Below are 18,792 nucleotides of genomic sequence, written 5' to 3' on the forward strand. Positions count from 1 at the left end.
GAAGAGCATGCCACAGGACTGCTTTATTATTATTATTATTATTATTATTATTATTATTATTATTATTATTATTAGTTGTTGTTGTTGTTAAAAAAAACAGTGCAAAAGCTCTTCCTTGGCTGCAAACAGACGCTCTCTTGCCTCTACCCAGGCAAAGGAAAGAGGCGCCTTCCGCTTGCTGCTGCAGCCTGAGCGGAATTTCAATGCCCGAGGGAGACCTGACCTCTTTGCTGCAGCAGCGAGATCAGCTTTGCTTTCGCTCCGCGCTTTGCTCGCGCCCGATTTGGCGGAGAGGCGCAAGCCCGAGCTAGCCCCACCCTATCTGCCAACCTCCTCGTTCCTCTCTCTCTCTCTCATTGGCGCGCTCCCCTTTCAATCTGGGCCACAGTTCCTGGATGATTTAAAAGATAGAGAAAGGGAGACATGGCTGCGAGAGGAAGAGGCGAGCAATGTAGCCTTTTCTGCGGCTACGAGAGCAGCAGCGCTCCTGAGCCCTGCGGTAAGAGCAACAGCAGGGCCCTCGGCGCCTCCTTGGGGAGATGCTCGGGGCGAAGCATGATGGAAAACTCCCGCTGCCTCGAGCCCCTGAGCCCAGCAGCAAACCCGCCTCACCATCGGCTGCCTCCCCCTACCCCGTGATGTTAATTGACTCTCAGCGTGGTTGGGCAGATTTGGGGTGACGACAGAGCTTTGGAAGCGTGGTGGAAAATGTGTGTGTGTATATATGTATGTGTGAAGGCCGATTCCCATTGGCTGTTTTCTGGGCAGGATATGCGTGTTGCATTCCCTTCCTGGGCACTTTTAAGATTGATGTTTTGTTTTTCCCCACCCACATGCTTACTGGGTTATTCCCCCCCCCCCCCGCGCACTTCTTTATGCATTGGAGTTGCTGAATTTGAATTCCCCTTTCTGCCTCTTTCACCAACTTCCTTTCCCTATTTTCCTTTGGCTTTGCAGAACAGGCTCAGGTTTAGGACAAGCTAGGAGAACCCACTATTCCCTCCCCCTTTTCTGAAAGGGTCAGATTAATCAACTTTGTTAACTGTGCCCATTTACATTATGAGAGTAACCCCTATTGATATCAGAGGAACTTAGTCCCAAGTAAACAGGTCTGGGACTGCACTGTTAATTTCATAACCTAAAAGCAAACTAACACATTAGTTAAGTGAAAATGTCATCCTTAACTGCCTAGAATGCTGAAATATTTGTTAAGGACATTTTCTTTTACATGTTTTGGTTTCAAATCTTCTTTTTATGCCTCTAAGGGCAATCCAAAATAGGCTTCAGTCCTATATGCAGTTACCTAGAAGGAAATCACATAGAACTGGGCTTGCTTGTTAATAGTGCAGTCCTGTATATGTGTAGAGGGACGCGGATGGCACTGTAGTCTGAACCACTGAGCCTAGCACTTGCCGATGGAAGGTCGGCGGTTCGAATCCCCGTGACAGGGTGAGCTCCCGTTGCTCAGTCCCTGTTCCTGCCAACCTAGCAGTTTGAAAGCACGCCAAAAAGTGCAAGGAGATAAATAGGTACCACTCTGTGCTAGTGGAAAGGCTGTGCCAAGATTCCAAGGAATGGTGTCTTACCTTAGTTGAATGCACCCTCCTCTCTGGCAGTTGAAATATTCTGCAAGGGGGGAAATGAATTGCCTGCGAAATAATGGCTGCATTGGAAGGTGGTGGACTGTCCTTGGTTAAAGGATTTTAAGCAGAAGCTGGATTGCTGCCTATTGCAGATGCTATAGCAGCAGATTTCTTGCATCAGCAAATGGATGGCCTAGTTGACCTTTGTCGTTCTTTCTAACTTTATGATGGGGAAACCTTTTGGGAGCCTCCTGATTATGCCTAACCTGTCAATGAAACCTATGAGACTTTTGGTACAATCCTATGTGTAGGAGACTACCTGCTGCATAGCAAAGGACCACAGCATTGCAATATAAACTGATTAAGCTGTTGTCCTAAGCTTGCAAAACTTTTCATATCCTTCAAAACAATTTCATTTTCACTTCTTTATTGCACTGAAGAGGATGCCTTTTTAAGATGGCATTTGCAGCCTGCAGTTTTAAACAATATTATCTGTTTAAAAAACAACATTGGAGGTAAATTTTTATCTGATTAAAAAGTGTTTCTTTATTCAATGGAGGTTTTAATTTTATACCCACATCCCCTTGAACTCAGTGGGGCTTGCTCCTGGGTAGGGCCCCACCCACTTTTCAGTTGGGTCCCACCCACTATTGGAATTCCGTGTGGCCCTCAGCCCCAAAAAGGGTTTCCCAATTCCTGATCTAAGCAATTGACTAAAGTTAAAACTTGAACTCATTGACTGTATTCTAGGCCCCTGTAATTAGAGTTCATATTGCTGTCTCTTTCAAAGGTGACTGGGTTGTTAATTTGTTGTATATTTTCCACACTCATAGGATTGCAAGAAGCTGCACAATGATGGAAGGAACAAGACAAGCAAGGATTTCTCGCCCACACAAGATAAGCGAATCCTCAAAGGTCTGTGACTTTTTGCACGTATTGCTTGTTACGTTGGCAGCCTGGAACTTCTCCCACGGATATGGGAGACTTGCATTTCTCTGTATAATACCCCAGAATTAACGCCCATTTTACATGTGGAATGTAGTAGTTTTGAAATAATATATGAAAAGAACCTATCCTGTTTTCCACATGTGCTGATTTATTCGCAGATCTCTTGCCCAAGAAAAAGAAACAGGGATGGTTGCTTTTAGAAGTTGCTTTGTTCCATAAATGTCTAACCCTAGTTCATAGTGCCGTTGTCCAATGAGGAGACCAGTGTCTCTTAGGAAGCTGCTATATATTGAGTCAGACCATTCATCCATCTGGCTTACTGCTGTTATTACTGGCTGTCAGCAGCTCTCCAGGGTTTTAGACAGGGTCCTCTCCCAGCCCTACTTGGAGATGCCAGGGACATTCTGCCTGGAAAGCAGGTGCTCCCCTTATGAACTAAGACCCTTCCCAAGAGACATAGGAAGCTGCCATATTGGTCAAACCATTGGTCCATGTACAGAGTTTTCTCCCAGTTCTACCTGGAGAAGCTGGGTATTGATCCAGGGACTTTCTGCATGCATAGCAACCACTCTGAGATGTGGCTCTCCTGAACTGCCCAGGAGAGGGGCAAACGGCCAACCTGTGACTGCAGGGCTTTGTGTGACCCCCTGCCTAATTCCAGGCATATACCAGGAAGGTGGCGGCCAGTTAAGATCATCACTACCCAGCATTTTCTCTCTCCTAAGATAACTCCATACTATATTTGCTTTCTCTCCTCCCTCCCTCTTGATTCTCCCGTAAGAAAGAGATGGAAGGGTAGTGGTCTTCTTAAGAGATAAACAGAGAGAGTGTGAGGTGGCTCTGGAACCACTCCCTGTGCTGCCATGTTGCTCCCAAAAGATTACCTCCGAGGGAGCGTGGCCCTCTGCCAGATAAATGAATAGATTTATCACCCCTCAATTGAATAGCAATTTGACACCCATTCTCTTCCTTTCAGGTATACAAATGGGCTGACCACTCCAACCTAGTTCTTCAGAGCTTGAACGAACAGAGGCAACGTGGTCTCTTCTGTGATGTCGTTCTGGTTGCGGATGAGCAGAGGGTCCCCGCCCATCGGAACATTTTAGCGGTCTGCAGTGACTATTTCAACTCAATGTTCACCATTGGGATGCGGGAAGCCTACCAGAAAGAGGTGGAGCTCTTTGGAGCATCCTATGTTGGCCTCAAAGCCATCGTGGACTTCCTGTATGGGAGCGAGCTCTCCCTCGATGGTGGCAACATTGATTACATTTTGGAAACTGCCCACCTGCTGCAGATCTGGAAGGTGGTTGACTTCTGTTGCGAGTACCTGGAGAACGAGGTCAACGAGGAGAACTACTTGTACCTGCAGGAGCTGGCCTCTCTCTACAACCTCAGGCGCCTGGACTTGTACATTGATTCCTTCATCTTGAGGAACTTTGGTACGCTGTCTTTCACGCCACACTTCCTGCAGAACATTTCCATCCAGAAGTTGTGCCAGTACCTGGGCAGTGACGACGTCCAGCAGGAATGTGAGCACGACTTGCTGCAGGCCGCGTTGCAGTGGCTGACGCAGTCCCCAGAGAGGGAGAGGGAGGCCTACTCCGTCTTGGAAAACATCCATTTCCCCTTGATACCAAAGAGTGACCTGCTGCACCGCGTCAAGCCGGCCGTCTGCTCCCTCCTCTCAAAAGAAACCAACTGTGAGACCTTCGTCGAAGAGGCGGTCCACTACCACAACAATGTCGTGGCTCAGCCGGTCCTTCAGAACAAGCGGACCGCTCTCCGCACGAGTGAAGAAAAGCTCCTCTTCGTCGGCGGGGAGGTGTCGGAAAATTGCTTGGAGCTGAGTGACGACACCTGCTTCCTGGACACCAGAACGGGGCAGTGGGTGAGGGAAACACCGCTCCCTGCTCCACGGAGCCACCACTGTGTTGCAGTGCTCGGAGGGTTCATCTTCATTGCCGGAGGAAGCTTTTCACGTGATAATGGTGGGGATGCCGCCTCCAATCTTCTATATAGGTATGACCCTCGGTGTAACCACTGGATAAAGGTGAGGCTTCAGCTGCAATGGGCACATATATGTTCTTGTAAAATTTTATCCTTTTAGCAGAAGGTAAAATACTTCTCTTCTTAAAACATGAAATCCAAGGAGTGCAGCCATCTGTGCAGCAATGCTTATGCTGTGAACTGCGGAATCTGGTTTCCATATTGCAATATATCATGCCCCTCCAGATTCAATGGAGGCGGGGGGAGCAGTTTCTTAGCGTTCATGGTGGTGCGTAGAAGTCTGAGAAAATGAGGCACTGTTCTCTAAGAAAGGTCAGAAATTGGGGCGAGGGGTGGTGTTGGAGCTTTGATAGGCTTGTGAGTTTGGATAGAGGTAGATTTTACTTGTTGCAAGCACATGCACAGAGATGTTTGTGGCATAAGAAAATAACAAAGCAGTTTATTATAGGAAGTAAGTAACTCGAAGAGTTTGGGATGCCCTGAGTACTGAAAAGATTGTGTTCCCCCTCCTAGTTAATTCAAAATACTAAACCATGAAATAAAAAATATATATTTCAAAATGAAGCAAAACTTACATTGTATATTAAATTAAAATAGCTTCTTTCTAGAGTTTTTCAGTACAAAATTCTGAATAAATTAATCAAAGCTTTTTAAAAATTTTTAAATACAAGTGTCAAATTCTTCCTCCTCGATTGTTCCAAAAGTCTCTCCCCTGTAGCAAGTCAATTCTATTTTACTAACTCCTTGATTTCCTGTTCTCATCAAGAGAGACGTTCGAGTGAGGATGGGGTTTGGGTGCCTCTCTGTAAATGGATACATCTGTTATTGAATTAATCAGGCTTCCTGAAGATATCTTTCTTCTGATATGGTTAGAATAGCCTAATCTAGACATGACCAACTCCTTTATCTTGCATTGTTGTGAACCAATCTGTTTTCTAGACTATTGTCTGGCCATCAAAAATATAAGTTAATTTAGAATATGCAGGAAATGATAAAAATAAATTTAAGGAATCTCTGAAAGAGGAGGAAGGAAGTCAAGTATTGGAATGTTAAAATGACTGTAAAACTATTGAAATGAATATAACTGAAAATCATAAATTAAAAAATGATACATACATACGTGTGTGTGTGTGTGTGTATATGACTATTCAGGTATGTTGTGGGGCTTCCTTTTCTTTCACAGCTTGCTTCCATGAGGCAGCGTCGTGTAGACTTCTATCTGGCTGCCATCAAGGGCATGCTAGTGGCTGTTGGTGGAAGGAACGAAAATGGAGCACTTTCATCTGTTGAGATCTACAGCCCGGAGAAAGATACATGGACCTATGTAGCAGGCTTGCCAAGGTAACCTGGATCAGGATCTGGAGACAATCATTCACATGGGGGTGTATATGTGAACCTCAGGTCTGGGGGCCAGATCTGGCCCTCCAAGCCTCTTTTATCAATCCTCCCCAAGCCATGACCCTGCTTTGCAGTTGTCAAGTATGTGTATAGTGTCTGTGTGTTTCACCTCTTGCCATGGCCGCTAGTGGCAGGTGAGCCCTGGAAGGCTTTGCAGAAGGGAATGGGGTCTCAGGCTGAAGATTATCCCCCACCCTTGTTTTATTTTGGCTTTCACTCAATCCAGCACCCTCTGTATGTTTTTGGAGTATAACTGCCATCCTCACTGGCCGCTGGTCATGTTGGCTGGGGCTGGTGGAAGTTGGGAGTCCAACAAGGTACCAGGTTCGGGAAGGCTGTTTTATGTTGCAAAAAGAACAATGTGAGTTTCCTGGGGAAAGTTTTAAAATTAAGTAGTTTGCTTGTTGCCTCTTACTCTTTGTGGTGGCAATTCAAAGGAAAAGCTGTGAGGATCCTCAGACTGCCCAGGGGCAAAGTGGAATTTGATCTCTTGGCTTGCAGAACTCAGCAGTAACCAGGAGTCATGATAGTGGAATCCAGCAGAGATCGGGACACTGAATCAGGTCCATAGCATGTGGCACACAGGGGAAGCAGAGTGTTTTGTCTGTATTTCCTCAAACAAAGGGGGCATTGCATAGGGGTTGTGGACAGTAGGCAGAGGCTCAGAAAGCCTCAGGTCACCTCCAGCCCCTCTAAAGGGCAAGTTGCTCACTAGGAGCTCTACTTGGTGCTGAGAGCCAGGAGCCTAGGAGCATGGGATGCTGAAGTTGAAAAGACTTCACTTCACCTCCAGCCTTCATAGGAGAAAGTGGGTCACTAGGAGCTCTCCTTGGTGCTGGAAGCAAATGTCCTGCCTTTCTGCATTGTGCAGGCCCCTATTCAGGACCAGAACACCATTAGTGTTGTATCCTGTAGGCTGTTATTATGACCTCTACCACCACTATTACTATTATGATAACGGTACTTCAAAGTTTAGTGGGATTTCTAAAATATTCATCTTGTTTGAAAGGGTTTCCTTCTGTACCTTGAAGGGAACCCCACAACTGATTATATCTTTCCCCCTTCCCCTTTCTTTCTGTCCTAGGTTTACTTATGGCCATGCTGGCGCAGCCCACAATGATTTGGTTTATATATCAGGAGGCCACGATTACCAAATCGGTCCCTATCGCAAAAATCTGCTCTGCTACGATTATCGCACCGACGTGTGGGAAGAGAAGAGGCCGATGATCACCGCCCGCGGCTGGCACAGCATGTGCACCTTGGAGGATGACATTTACTCCATTGGTGGCAGTGACGATTACCTTGAAACGATGACCCGCTTTGACATTTTGGCTGTGGAGTCTTACAGTCCACAGTGCAATCAGTGGACCAGAGTGGCCCCCTTGCTGCAAGCCAACAGTGAATCTGGAGTGGCCATGTGGGAAGGCAAGATCTACATCCTTGGTGGCTATAGCTGGGAGGACACTGTCTTCTCCAGAACTGTCCAGGTGTACAACAAAGAGAAGAACAAGTGGCAAAAAGAAACTGATCTTCCAAAAGCAATTGCTGGGGTTTCTGCTTGTGTGTGCGCATTAAAACCAAGATCAGAAGATAAAAAGAAAAGGCCAAAAATGAAACGGCATCAGAATCAAGGGAGATGACAAACTTTGGGGCAGTTCAGCCAGGGAGAAAGAATGTGTACCAAACCTCTAATCATATTTTATATAGCATTGTAAACGGCTTTGGAAACTTCCATAAAACTACAACAAAGGGTTCCTTCCACCCCCTTGTCAGTTGGACTGGGTGATTTCTGATGATGAAATATCTTCATGGCTCCAGGAAAGGCAGTTGAATGTTAATGCCATATTGTTCTTGGGACTGTCATGTCATTATTGAACAAAATCCATTAGAAGAAATGGTAAAATGTACGTAAAAAATGGTGGTTGGGAACATCTGTTTAGAAATCAAAGGAAGGAGACAGGAGTTGAGAGAAAAGCAGGTTGTCCTAAAAGAAACTAGAACAGTAATTCAAAGAGTTGTCCTTCAATTCTCACTCATCCAGTGTAGCTACAAGTTGGGAGGTATGCCTTTAATTGTGGGCAATATGTGTGTTCCCTATTCAGACAGAAGTGTGAGGAAAGCATTGAAGTGAGAGCGAAGTGAGGGTTACTTGTGTTTAAAAATTCAGGTGTGCCGAGTATTAAAAGCTGCATTTGTTAAAGTCTCCCAAGCTTGAATTGGACATTGTTCTGGAGTAAGTAACTGGTATATTCCAGCAACTGGGTCGGTTACCTGAAACATGGAAACATTGCTTTTGTCTCCTGCTGCATTGAGGCCCTTGTCACTTGTCTTTGGCTTGAATGGTCCATCTGTGCCCATCGGGCCAGTATGTTTATTTTATACAAATGTACTACTGTATCATTTTATAAGAACTTAAATGCTGCCATTTGGATGGAGTCTCAATGACATGGTGGGAAAGATTCCCCATTCTTACTCCAGACAATGAAAGTTTGTTTTCTAAGAGTTTTTGAAACCTTTTGTATCATTTTTTAAATGAGACACGTTTTTGCTAATACCTAGCCTGTAACTTGTCACCTGGTGTGTTAATTACTCTTAAAGCTTCCGATGCATATTTATAGTCCTGTCATTTCTGTTTTGGAGTTTGTCACATTGGGGCTTTCCCAGGCGGTGTGGATAACTTTGCTGTGAAAACATGCCTTGGAAAAAGCATTGACACACCTTTGCATTGTCGGGTGGCTAAAGGTAAAGGGATCCCTGACCACTAGGCCTAGTCGTGGCCGACTCTGGGGTTGCGGCGTCATCTCGCTTTATTGGCCAAGGGAGCCGGCGTACATCTTCCAGGTCATGTGGCCAGCATGACTAAGCCGCTTCTGGCGAACCAGAGCAGCGCATGGAAACACCATTTACCTTCCCGCTGGAGGTAAGGTATCTACTTGCACTTTGACGTGCTTTCGAACTGCTAGGTTGGCAGGAGCAGGGACTGAGTAACGGGAGCTCACCCCGTCGCGTTGATTTGAACCGCCGACCTTCTGATTGGCAAGTCCTAGGCTCTGTGGTTTAACTCACAGCGCCACCGGTGACTACCATTCTTCTAAAACAAGACCAGTTTCCCAGCCTAACTGAAAGGCAAATGCGCTATCAAATACCTTTCTAAGTAACAGTACTTTCACAAGTCCTAATTACATAAGAGCATATGCAGAGACTGCTGGATCAGGTCAACAGTCCTTCTAGTCCAGCATCCTGTTCTCATAGTGGCCAACCAGATGCCTGTAGAAAACGTGCAAGCGGGACCCTAGCACAAGAGCATTGTCCCCTCATGCAGCTTCCAGCAACTGGTATTCAGAAACATTATTGCCTACAACCATTGAGGCAGAGCAGAGCCATCACAGCTAGCAGCCTTCAGTAGCCTTGCCTTCCATAAATTTGTTCATTCCACTTCTAAAGTTGTATAGGTTGGTGGCCATCACTGTCTCCTGTGGCAGTGAGTTCCATAGTTTAACTATGTACTTCCTTTTATCTGTCCTGAATCTCTCAACATTGGATCCCTATGAGTTCTAGTGTTAGGACAGAGGGAGAAAACCTTTTCTCCATCCATTTTTTTGAGCCCACCCAGAGTCAAATATGTCTGTACCCTAAAGCAGGCATGTCTTAACAGGTAGATAATGATCTACTGGTAGATTCTGGGGTATTCCTGGTAGATCCTGGTTGATCTCTCCGGCCCCTCAGTGATCTCGTTACAAAAAAGCAAAAATACAACAACAACAACTTTGGCTCCACAACTTTGGGTAGATCACTTCCAGTCTTTTTACAACAATGTGTAGATCACTGCCAGTTTTTTTTATACTGTGAGTAGATCGGAGTCTATTGGGAGTTGGACGTCCCTGCCCTAAAGTATTGCCAGATTTTGCCTCCTTTTGCAATAGCCTCTGCCATATGTAAATCTGTATAACTCAATCTGCTAATGGGGCTAGTCACATTCTCAACCCCGGAGCTCTCCCCATCCCTGATGGTTTATGCACATAACTCAGTTACAGCTGCTTAATTATTTTTTTAATCCAATATGGGAACCAAGATTGGCATTCCAGGTACTGATGGAAATGAGAAGCATGGAAACAACTGTGATTGGAGTGATGGAGCCTTGGGGAACCAGTCAGAAGGAGCTTCTGTGGGAGTTGTAGCAAGAAACAAATCTGAAGCCAAACTTGTTTTCTCTTCATTGTCAGATGTCATTTTCCCGCTCCTTTAAGGAGGACTTTGCAACCAGAGAACTACTTAACTCTACATCCAAATTCAACCAGCCCCTAGAGTTGTGTGATATCTTTGTCATCACCAGTACACTGGTACCTCGGGTTACATACGCTTCAGGTTACATACGCTTCAGGTTACAGACTCCACTAACCCAGAAATAGTGCTTCAGGTTAAGAACTTTGCTTCAGGATGAGAACCGAAATCGTGCTCCAGCAGCGTGGCAGCAGCAGGAGGCCCCATTAGCTAAAGTGGTCTTCAGGTTAAGAACAATTTCAGGTTAAGTACAGACTTCCAGAATGAATTAAGTACTTAACCCGAGGTACCACTGTAATGTATGATGGTCATTGGGCATGATTCAAAGACCTGTCCATGACATGCACAGGATATGGTTTTAATCACTGCCAAATTTGGGTGATGTGCTAACAGCTGATTCCTGTACCTATATAGATCAACATGAGTACTTCACCCCAGGTTGGGAATCAAGATGGGTAGGGTTTTTCCATGGCTGCTGAACAATAAATTGAATGGCTGAAGTATTTACTTGTCAAGGAAAGGATGAAGAACCAAGACTATTTAGATCAGGGGTAAGTTATTTTTGACCTGCAGACATAACTGGAGCTGTGATGCATCTTCAATGGGCTCGGAAGGCCATTTTAGTCAAACCACACCAACCTGGCTCAGCTGAAAGAGGTTTGCAGGCACCTGATTGAGGAGGTCTGCAAAGCCCTGTGCAAAGTCCTCCATGAGCCCTGATGATCCATCAGGTCTGATGGAGTGCTTTAAAAGGCACTTGCAGGCTATGCATTTGCCTGCAGTTTGCTTTCAACCATGGGGGCAAAAAAGTATTGCCTGACACCAGGTGATTTATAGGTATGCAGCCCTACCCACCTGTGAAATTTGGCCTGCAGGGTGGGCGTAGCAGATAACTATCAGGCCTGTTGGGTAGATCCAGTTGCCCCTCCCCCCTTGCTCCATATGCTGTGGGATCCCATCAGTGTGGCCAGTGGTCAGGAAGGGAGTTGTAGTCTGAACATCTGGAGGTTGCCAGGTTTCCATTCCCGAGTTAAGGGATTTATTCCTGTTTCTCAGACCTGGAAGGGCTACTTGGAGCGACTGAAAATAAATACAAAGCATAACTTAGTGCTTCTGATTCTCTAAAGATGTGTTCACCCAATGAAAAAGCTTTGTTTTAAAAATAAAAAATAAGGAATTCTGTCATTAAAATACATACCAAGTTATCTGTAGGAGAGAAATATCTGATAACTAATTCATGTACTAGAATGAGTTTAATATAGCTGGAGCTGAATACATTTATAAACCTTTTTCTAGTATAAACACTAAACATGGGCTGACTCCGATTTCCATTTGGGCATGTTTTAATTCTACAAGTTTGTGAACCAACTTCACAAACCATTTCCAAAGAAGAAGTGGTTATACCATGTAGTCATAAATTTTGAATTCATTGCCCTTTGAAGACAACATGCATGTCAGCACTGCATCAGAAGAGGCCTGCCAGATCAGACCAAAGGTCTATGTTTTGTGAGCATAACAGAAAAACGGGAATGTTTACAAGGTGCACCTACTGGTGAAAAAGAAGCTGGAGCTGGCCTAACTTCTGCCAAAAATTACAAGTATATTTAGTGTTTTCCGTAGGAACTGAAATTAGGTGGGCAGGTGTTTGAATTTTCAGGAGGTAGCAGTGAGAGGAAGATCTCTTTGATCCACACTCTCTGCGGCTCAAACCCAACATTCTCTTAGCAAATGATTTTAAACAAAACCAAGTTTCAGTTGCATACGTCTTGGTTTGCTGCTCAAAGTGTTTCTTGAAGTCACCAACTGGCACAATATATTGGATCCCTAGCAATATTTTGGGAAGGTTTGCAAGAGAGCATGCCTTGTTTCATTTAGACCATTGTCCTTCTGCTGCTGGCAACACCATGCAGCAAATTGACGAAACCGGGCTGTCCACATACACCTGTCAATGTTCTTATTTGATACACACAAACCATTTTCTAAAGTTCAACCTGGAGTATGCCCTGCAAGTCGGGCTGCGACGCTGGACACCCCTTTGCAGATCGCTGTTAACAGGTGCCGCTTGTCAATATACACAAGAAGAAACATCCAGTTCATTTGTCATCTTTGCCCTGGGTTTTCCTGTAGACCATCTCTCGGAAGCCTGCCAGAATTTTGTTCTCCCTCTTCCGCCTCTCCTCCTGGTTGAAAGACGCCAGGGCCCTCTTTTCATCCGCACTGTAGATCTGGTTCTCCTTCCGTAGGCGCACAGCTTCCATTCTCCGGTGCCTGCTGCCGCTCATCACGTAGCCAGACTTCTCAAATGACGCAATCTCTTCGCTGGTTAGGCCAATCTCACCTCTCCTAGGGATGCGTTTCCCAGCTTTTACATACTCGGCCATGGCAGCGCCTTCGCCAGGGAGTAAAGCGTGCCCATAGTTCAAGGGTCGGTCCTCTTGAGAGGCATGGGTAATGGGAGCTTCTGGTCCTATGAAACCTTCTCCATCTGCATTTCTTACTCTCTCAGTCCAGAGATCCCCCTCTTGCTGTTGGTCACCATCGGAGTCTTCGCTGTTGCTCAACTCCCTGCTTTTCTTACTCTTTCTTTTCTTGGACTTCTTTTTCCTATGCTTCTTTTTCCTCTTCTTGACTTTCTTCCCTCCCTCCTCACGTGAAGCAGCCTTTCTCTTCTTCCTCTTCTTTTTCTTCCTCTGCTCCTCTTCTGAGCTGGAACCAGAGGAGCTGCTCTTTTTAGATGCGCCCCCCTCTTCTTCTGCAGGGGTGTGCTCATCAGAGTCCCGATCGGGAACTTTGGGCGAGACCCCCCAAACTTCAGGTGCTCCAAGCTCACCTATTCTCTCTCTCTCGTTTAGTCGCCTCTGCCTCAGCAACTCTTCCTGCTCCTTGCCGTAGTGCTCGGAGCCCGGCCGGGGCCCGAAGGGGCGAGGGGGCCCGGGGCGCTGACGAAACCCGCCGCTGCTGCCGCGATCGTGGGACCGGGCGCGGGAACTCTTGCAGCGGCTGGACCTGGGCGGGGACGGGCTGGTCGAGCTGCCGCTCCGCTCCCGCCGCGAGGGCGGCGTCTCCACTGGGCTCCGCGAGCGGGACACGGGCGCCATGGCCTGGGCGGAAGTGCCTCCGCTGCGTCGAGGGGCGGAAGCGGCGCCTCCGGATTGCCGTTTGCACACCTTTATTAATGGAGAAGGAGCCTTTCCTAGGGAGGGGGGAGGGGGAGGGCCCCCCCTTTTCGCCTTCTCTTCTCCCTAGCCCTCCATAAAAAGGGAGGAATCCACAGATGTGCTCCACCGAGGGTACGAACAATCCATTGCAACACAGCTTGGCCCCTCCCACAAATTATAGTGTTTTTAACACATTTCTCACTAAAGTTGTTTTTGGGGAGTTCCCTTTAATAAAGCCAGCCAGGCTGTCTCTGTTGCTAATTGCACCATTCTGGGGAGGTCTAGCCCCTGTTTTCTTTCCGAATCCTTTGTAGCTGGAGCACATGATATGGTTAAGTAGATCACCTTTCAATTTAGGCACCCTGTACCACACTCGCTTTCTAACAGGCATTTAATGTTTTTCACCTGGAACAAAATATATAACTTAAAATAAATGGGTTTCCCTCCCCTAACTTCTCTCCCCACCCATGCAAGGATTTGACTGGTAATAACTCTGCCCCCCAGGACCCCTGGGAATGGGACGTTGTGTTTGGTGCAGTAAACACAAAAAACTGTAATAATAATGTAAACATGCAGACATCTGGACTGCCTTGATATTTGCCTCTGATCAATGAAGTTTCAGTTTCCCCAACTGAACAGGTAGCCTGGGAGTTTTCATTTGGCAGGATGCCACAGTGGTTAAGAGCGCTTTCAACCAGTACTGTTTCTTGTGTAGGTTGCACCCTTCTTTAGAACTTGAAATATTGATCTGTGCTTTATAAACTGCAGGTTTGACTACTGTTAAATACACCCTGTGGTGCTTCCCTTGAAGACTTTTTGGGAGGTTTTACCTAGTAGTGCAGGGGTTCCCCAATTGTGGTGTGTGAACATCAATTCATGTGGTCTGCAGTGCCGCTGGGTATCTGGGTTTGAGGCCAAAGATGGGAGATGGCACATCCATTGCAGTAAAAGATTCATGTTGCTTTTTAATTATATATCCATTGCTTTTATTACTTACATTGTATTCTATTGTATTACAGTTTGAATTTTATGCGACTCTTCCTCTGAGAAGCCTAGTGTGTGATTCTCCCTCTCATTTTAACAACCCTGTGAAAGGGTAGGTGGCTCAAGATCAACCAGTATGTTTCATGGCAAGTGGGAATTTGAACCCAGGTTTCCTTCACCCACACTGGTTGCTGCAGTAGCCTGCTTGCAGCACAGAATCAATAGAACAATGGTTGCTTTTACAGCAATTTTTTTGAGGAATTGCAATATATGTGACCACCGCGCCCCATGACAAACCAATTTCCTTCAAACGCATTGCCCATTTATAGAACTAGGATCCATAAATCTGCCGCTTGCTGCACCTGTTGGATTAATTTTGTTTCGGTTGTGTGTATATATATTATTATAACCGAAGATATAATTGCAAGATAAGAACAAGAAAAAGCACCATCCACAACTGTCAGTGTTGCTTTCCTGCTCATTCATTCACATTCCGCCTACTATGTTGAAAGAATCCTAACACAGCGCCTGCGCAGCACAAGCGTTTCAGCATTTCTTTGCTCATGCGCACCAAACGGAACCGCCCAATCCCGCCCCTTGACAGTGCTGCGCACCCGCGGAATATTCATTCATCTCTTGATACAGCAAGCCCAATGCGCGCTCTCGAGCTTGGCGGTCGAACTACGCACGCGCAAAATGCACTTTTATTCTTTCCCTTCCCCGCCTTGAGGGCCGCATGCGCAGAACCCTCCTCACCCCCGCCCCGCCTTTTCCCTCACATTGATTTGCCTTTATCCCAGCGCAATAGTAGGGAAGAGCTGCGCATGCGTAATGTATCACCAGTCTCTCGTTAGCCTCCGCCTTGCTTTTTTTTTCTTTCTTCCAACCCCCGCTTCGTTCTCTCGCGGTCGCTTGGCGAAGCAGCTGCGCGCGCGCAAAAACGTGTCCGCCTCTCGCCTCCCTCCCTCCCTTCTGTCAATCTCGGGCAATCCCCGAGTACGCACGCGCGCGAGGGGAAGGAACGCGAGATCCTCGACAAGAGACCTTTTTTGTCAGGGCGCGCGCGCGCACACGCGCGCGACTGGGACAGACACCGGAGCGCGCGGCGTGAGCCAGGATAACTAGCTGCGCTCGCGCCTTTGCGCAGGCGCAGCTACCCGCCCCGCCTCGCGCTGCCCGCCCTCTCCTGTGTGGTGTGTGTGCGCGAAGAGAGAAGATGGCGGCGGCGGGGCCAGCAGCGTGAGGCGTTGAGGGAGACGCTGAGCTCGCTGCTGCCGCCGCCTCCCCCGCCGAGCGGGGACGGGGGCGCCATGGCCGTCCACGGCGCGCAGGTAAACGCCTCAAGCCGAGCCCGGAGGCCGCCACCTTTTATTCCCTTTCCCTGACTGAAGGGTTTCCCCTCCGCGCTGTGGCCCGGCCAGGCCTCGCCTCCTCCTCCTCGGGGCAGGAGCACGCTGCGTGTGTGCCTGGCTTGGCAAGGGCTGGGCCTACCCGGCCGATTTCTGCAGGCTCATCGCGTCGTATGTGTGTGTGTCATGGCGAGCGAGCGGGTTGTGGCGGGAGGGCTTTCTCCCCGCTAAGCCACGGGGCGCCTCTCTCTTCTCTCTGTGCATGATGAAAAGGAGGGGCTGCTGCTGGTGGTGGGGCGCGCGCGTGCTCGCGGAGGAGCACAGCCAGGCAATGGGTTTAAAGGCAGCCATCCCATTGCACACTTTACTTGGAATTGAGCAGGAAAGAAGAAATTGCGGGTGTGTGTGGGGGGGGGGGGAGAGATCTCTCTATTGACTTTAATGGAAGAGCACGCCTAAAATATTGTGCATGCGGGATTTTATACCCCCTCCCGAGTTTCAAGCACACATGGGTAGGGGGGTTTCATCGATACATTAGTAAGGATGAATTTGCTTGAGCGGCTTTATTCGGAGAATAAAACCCATTGGTAGGACTTTCCATTTTGTTTTGTTTTAACTCGCAGTTTAAAGCGGGAGGAGGGGTTGTGCTGTTTCAGCTTTGCAGCTTGATTCTCTGAGCAGGTTAGGGAAACTGGCCAATATTCAGTCATGAGACTTTGCTCCTGGGTAAGAGTGCGCTGGTAGGAAACCCAACAGCGTGCTTTGAGGGAGCAAGTCTCCCTAGGTTCAGCCATAGAGATTTACCTATAGGTAAAGTTTATAGGTAGAGGTTTATTCAAGAGTAAGCCTCTTAGAGTGCATAGGATTGTTGCAGCTTTTCAGCCAGGCACCCTTTACTTTTTTTGTTGTTCTGGAGTAAGTTTCCCTGGTTTCAGGTATAGAAGAGTTTTACTGCTAATGTTGTTGGACTATAACTCCTATCTCCCTGATAACTGGCCATGCTAGCTGGGGCTGATTCCAGCTTGATCCCTGAGCAGGCTTATTATTATTATTAGGAAGTGAATTATACTACATTCATAATAGGACTTTGGTCCTAGATTAGTGTGCATGGGTTGTAACCTCAGTCTTTATACCTTTTTTAAGTGGGTGGGTAGATAAACTTTGGAGGTAAGAAATGAAATTTTGCCAGTGATGGAGGCAACAAGTGCAGAAGGTAGGGAAACACCGAAAGTAGGCATTGCTTTTTGTAGAGGATGGGAGGGAATTGGGAAAAAAAGTGCCCACGGACTTGCATCCATTCATTCACTCTTTAGTTCTCACGTGCTTAACTTGGAAGTTTTAGTCCTTGCTCACAGACTGTCAGACATGCAAGAGAGTTAAAAGTACTGGACAGGTGCTAATTGCCAGTAGTTTTATATTTGTTTGTTGCACTCTGGTAGTAGGTGAATACATGGGGTCTACATAGGACACACAGGTAACTGGGAAGATTTCTTTTGCTCATAGAACTTGCATCTAAAGGTCATGTAATTGGAAAAAACTTGTGTTGAGGCAGGATTTTCCACCTTCAGGCCTTCCTGAAAACATTACAAGACTGCAAAACAATCTGCAGTCAGCTTCACTAAAGTAAAGTGGAGGATCTGGACACACTATGCTGGACACTGAAGGACAAGGACATTGTTTTAATAAAATGAATTTGTATGACTTGCACAAAGCAGCTATGTCACAGACTATGGATGAAGGTGACTCACACCCTAGAGTACCCAGTAGTCTGACCTATATATAAAAAAATACCATCTTAATATGATGGATCATGTTGACCCCTGGGATTTCAAAGAAACAAGGTTATCTCTTCAAGAGAGAGGAAATGTTACTTAAATGCCAGTATAACTTGTTTTGTATCAAATTTCTAGATTTGGGATTCATCTAATGTCTTGGTTTGTAGATGGAGTAATACAAACCCATTCCCAAGTTATTTTCTAGGAGACCTTTGTTTTGGGTAAGGCAGTGGCAAATACTAAGTGCTGTTTTCACAGAGAAAATTGGAGGGGATATTAATATTGAACTTGAGGTACAATTGCAATGAATCTTTGTCTGGCTAGTTAGAAAATATAACTTGATACTTAAGGGGGGAAAAGAGATTGGATATGAGTCTTCAAACTGAGACACATGGTATCTTCTACATCATAATCTGAATTCTGCTATGTATGATGCCTGGTTGTTTCGATCTGGAACTGTTACTACTTTGCTGTTTGGATCTAATGCTTGACTTTGGCTCTTTAATAAATTTGTAGAGGATCTTTGGTCAGTGCCTTGAGAAATATATTAAATGACAAGTAAAACATGAGTGTAGGCATTTTGTGGTTGTATGTTACTGTTCTACTTGGTTTTCCCCTAGCTTTTTGTTCTCATCAAAGACTTCTGAAATAAAGTGCTGTTCCCCATTGTACTGTTCGGCTACTGACACCTAGAATGATTCAGTTTAGCCAGATCTCCAACTTGCTGCCTTCCATATGTTTTGAATTACAGCTTCCATCACCCCCAACCAGCATAAGCCATATTGGCAGAGGCAGATGGGAGTTGGACTCCAAAACATTTGGAGGGCTTCAGTACGGGAAGGCTGTTTTTGGTAGTGTGTCCCTATCTGACGTGGGATATATATACAGGTTTAGTATAAGTTTTATATCCACTAGCTATTACCGTGTTTCTTTAGTGTTACCTGTATGGTTGATCTTATTAATTGGCATCTCTAAACACAAATGACACCTATAGTCTGTATACATTCTTTCTGGCTAGTCTTTTGGGCATGGCTTAACTTCTACAGTGAAGGGCCATAGTTCAGTGGTAGAGCATCTGCTTTGTGTGCAGAAGGGCCTAAGACCAAACCCTGGCCTTTCCAGGGAAAATACTCTGTCTGAAATGTTGGAAAGCTGCTGTCAGCAACTGTTGACAATATGCGCTAGATGGAGCATGGGTGAACCAAAGGTTAGTTCTACTCAGAGCAAACCCATTGAATTTAATGGGTCTAAGTTAATCATGTCCATTAATTTCAAATATTTTACTCTTGGTTGGGTAGAACTAATATTG

At 46.3% G+C, this 18,792-nt stretch overlaps 3 protein-coding genes across 4 annotated transcripts in view; 2 read left to right on the top strand and 1 right to left on the bottom strand.

Moving 5' to 3' along the window:
* Positions 1 to 379: 379 nt before the first annotated feature.
* KLHL36 (kelch like family member 36) lies at positions 380 to 8,547 on the top strand. The gene is made up of 5 exons (XM_083752126.1): positions 380 to 499; positions 2,417 to 2,498; positions 3,508 to 4,581; positions 5,722 to 5,879; positions 7,021 to 8,547. The coding sequence occupies exons 2-5, from the start codon at positions 2,436 to 2,438 to the stop codon at positions 7,574 to 7,576; spliced, it is 1,851 nt and encodes a 616-aa protein (XP_083608252.1). The 5' UTR covers positions 380 to 499; positions 2,417 to 2,435; the 3' UTR covers positions 7,577 to 8,547.
* Positions 8,548 to 11,451: 2,904 nt separating this feature from the next.
* LOC310850582 (NF-kappa-B-activating protein-like) lies at positions 11,452 to 13,502 on the bottom strand. Its single transcript, XM_083752127.1, has one exon. It carries the CDS (start codon positions 13,313 to 13,315, stop codon positions 12,311 to 12,313), a length of 1,005 nt encoding a protein of 334 aa, XP_083608253.1. The 5' UTR covers positions 13,316 to 13,502; the 3' UTR covers positions 11,452 to 12,310.
* A 1,644-nt stretch (positions 13,503 to 15,146) lies between these two features.
* Positions 15,147 to 18,792, top strand: part of USP10 (ubiquitin specific peptidase 10) — a 34,727-nt gene continuing 31,081 nt past the window's right edge. Inside the window, exon 1 of one of the 2 annotated variants that reach the window (XM_083752964.1) lies at positions 15,147 to 15,690. In XM_083752964.1, coding sequence (XP_083609090.1) covers positions 15,670 to 15,690 — 21 coding nt within the window. In that variant the 5' untranslated portion in view covers positions 15,147 to 15,669. The remainder of the gene's footprint in view (positions 15,691 to 18,792) is intronic. The other variant, XM_083752965.1, reaches the window with a different exon arrangement.

Source organism: Podarcis gaigeae (genome assembly GCF_964106915.1).
Source record: "Podarcis gaigeae genome assembly, chromosome: 8".
In the NCBI taxonomy this organism is placed as follows: Eukaryota; Metazoa; Chordata; class Lepidosauria; order Squamata; family Lacertidae; genus Podarcis; species Podarcis gaigeae.

Excerpts from the sequence above, each read along its gene's own strand:
- LOC310850582 (XM_083752127.1), bottom strand. The coding sequence starts at position 13,315 with ATGGCGCCCGTGTCCCGCTCGCGGAGCCCAGTGGAGACGCCGCCCTCG.
- KLHL36 (XM_083752126.1), top strand. The coding sequence starts at position 2,436 with ATGATGGAAGGAACAAGACAAGCAAGGATTTCTCGCCCACACAAGATA. Across the intron at positions 2,499-3,507 it reads AGATAAGCGAATCCTCAAAG|GTATACAAATGGGCTGACCA; the intron begins GTCTGTGACTTT and ends TCTTCCTTTCAG. Across the intron at positions 4,582-5,721 it reads GGTGTAACCACTGGATAAAG|CTTGCTTCCATGAGGCAGCG; the intron begins GTGAGGCTTCAG and ends TTTCTTTCACAG.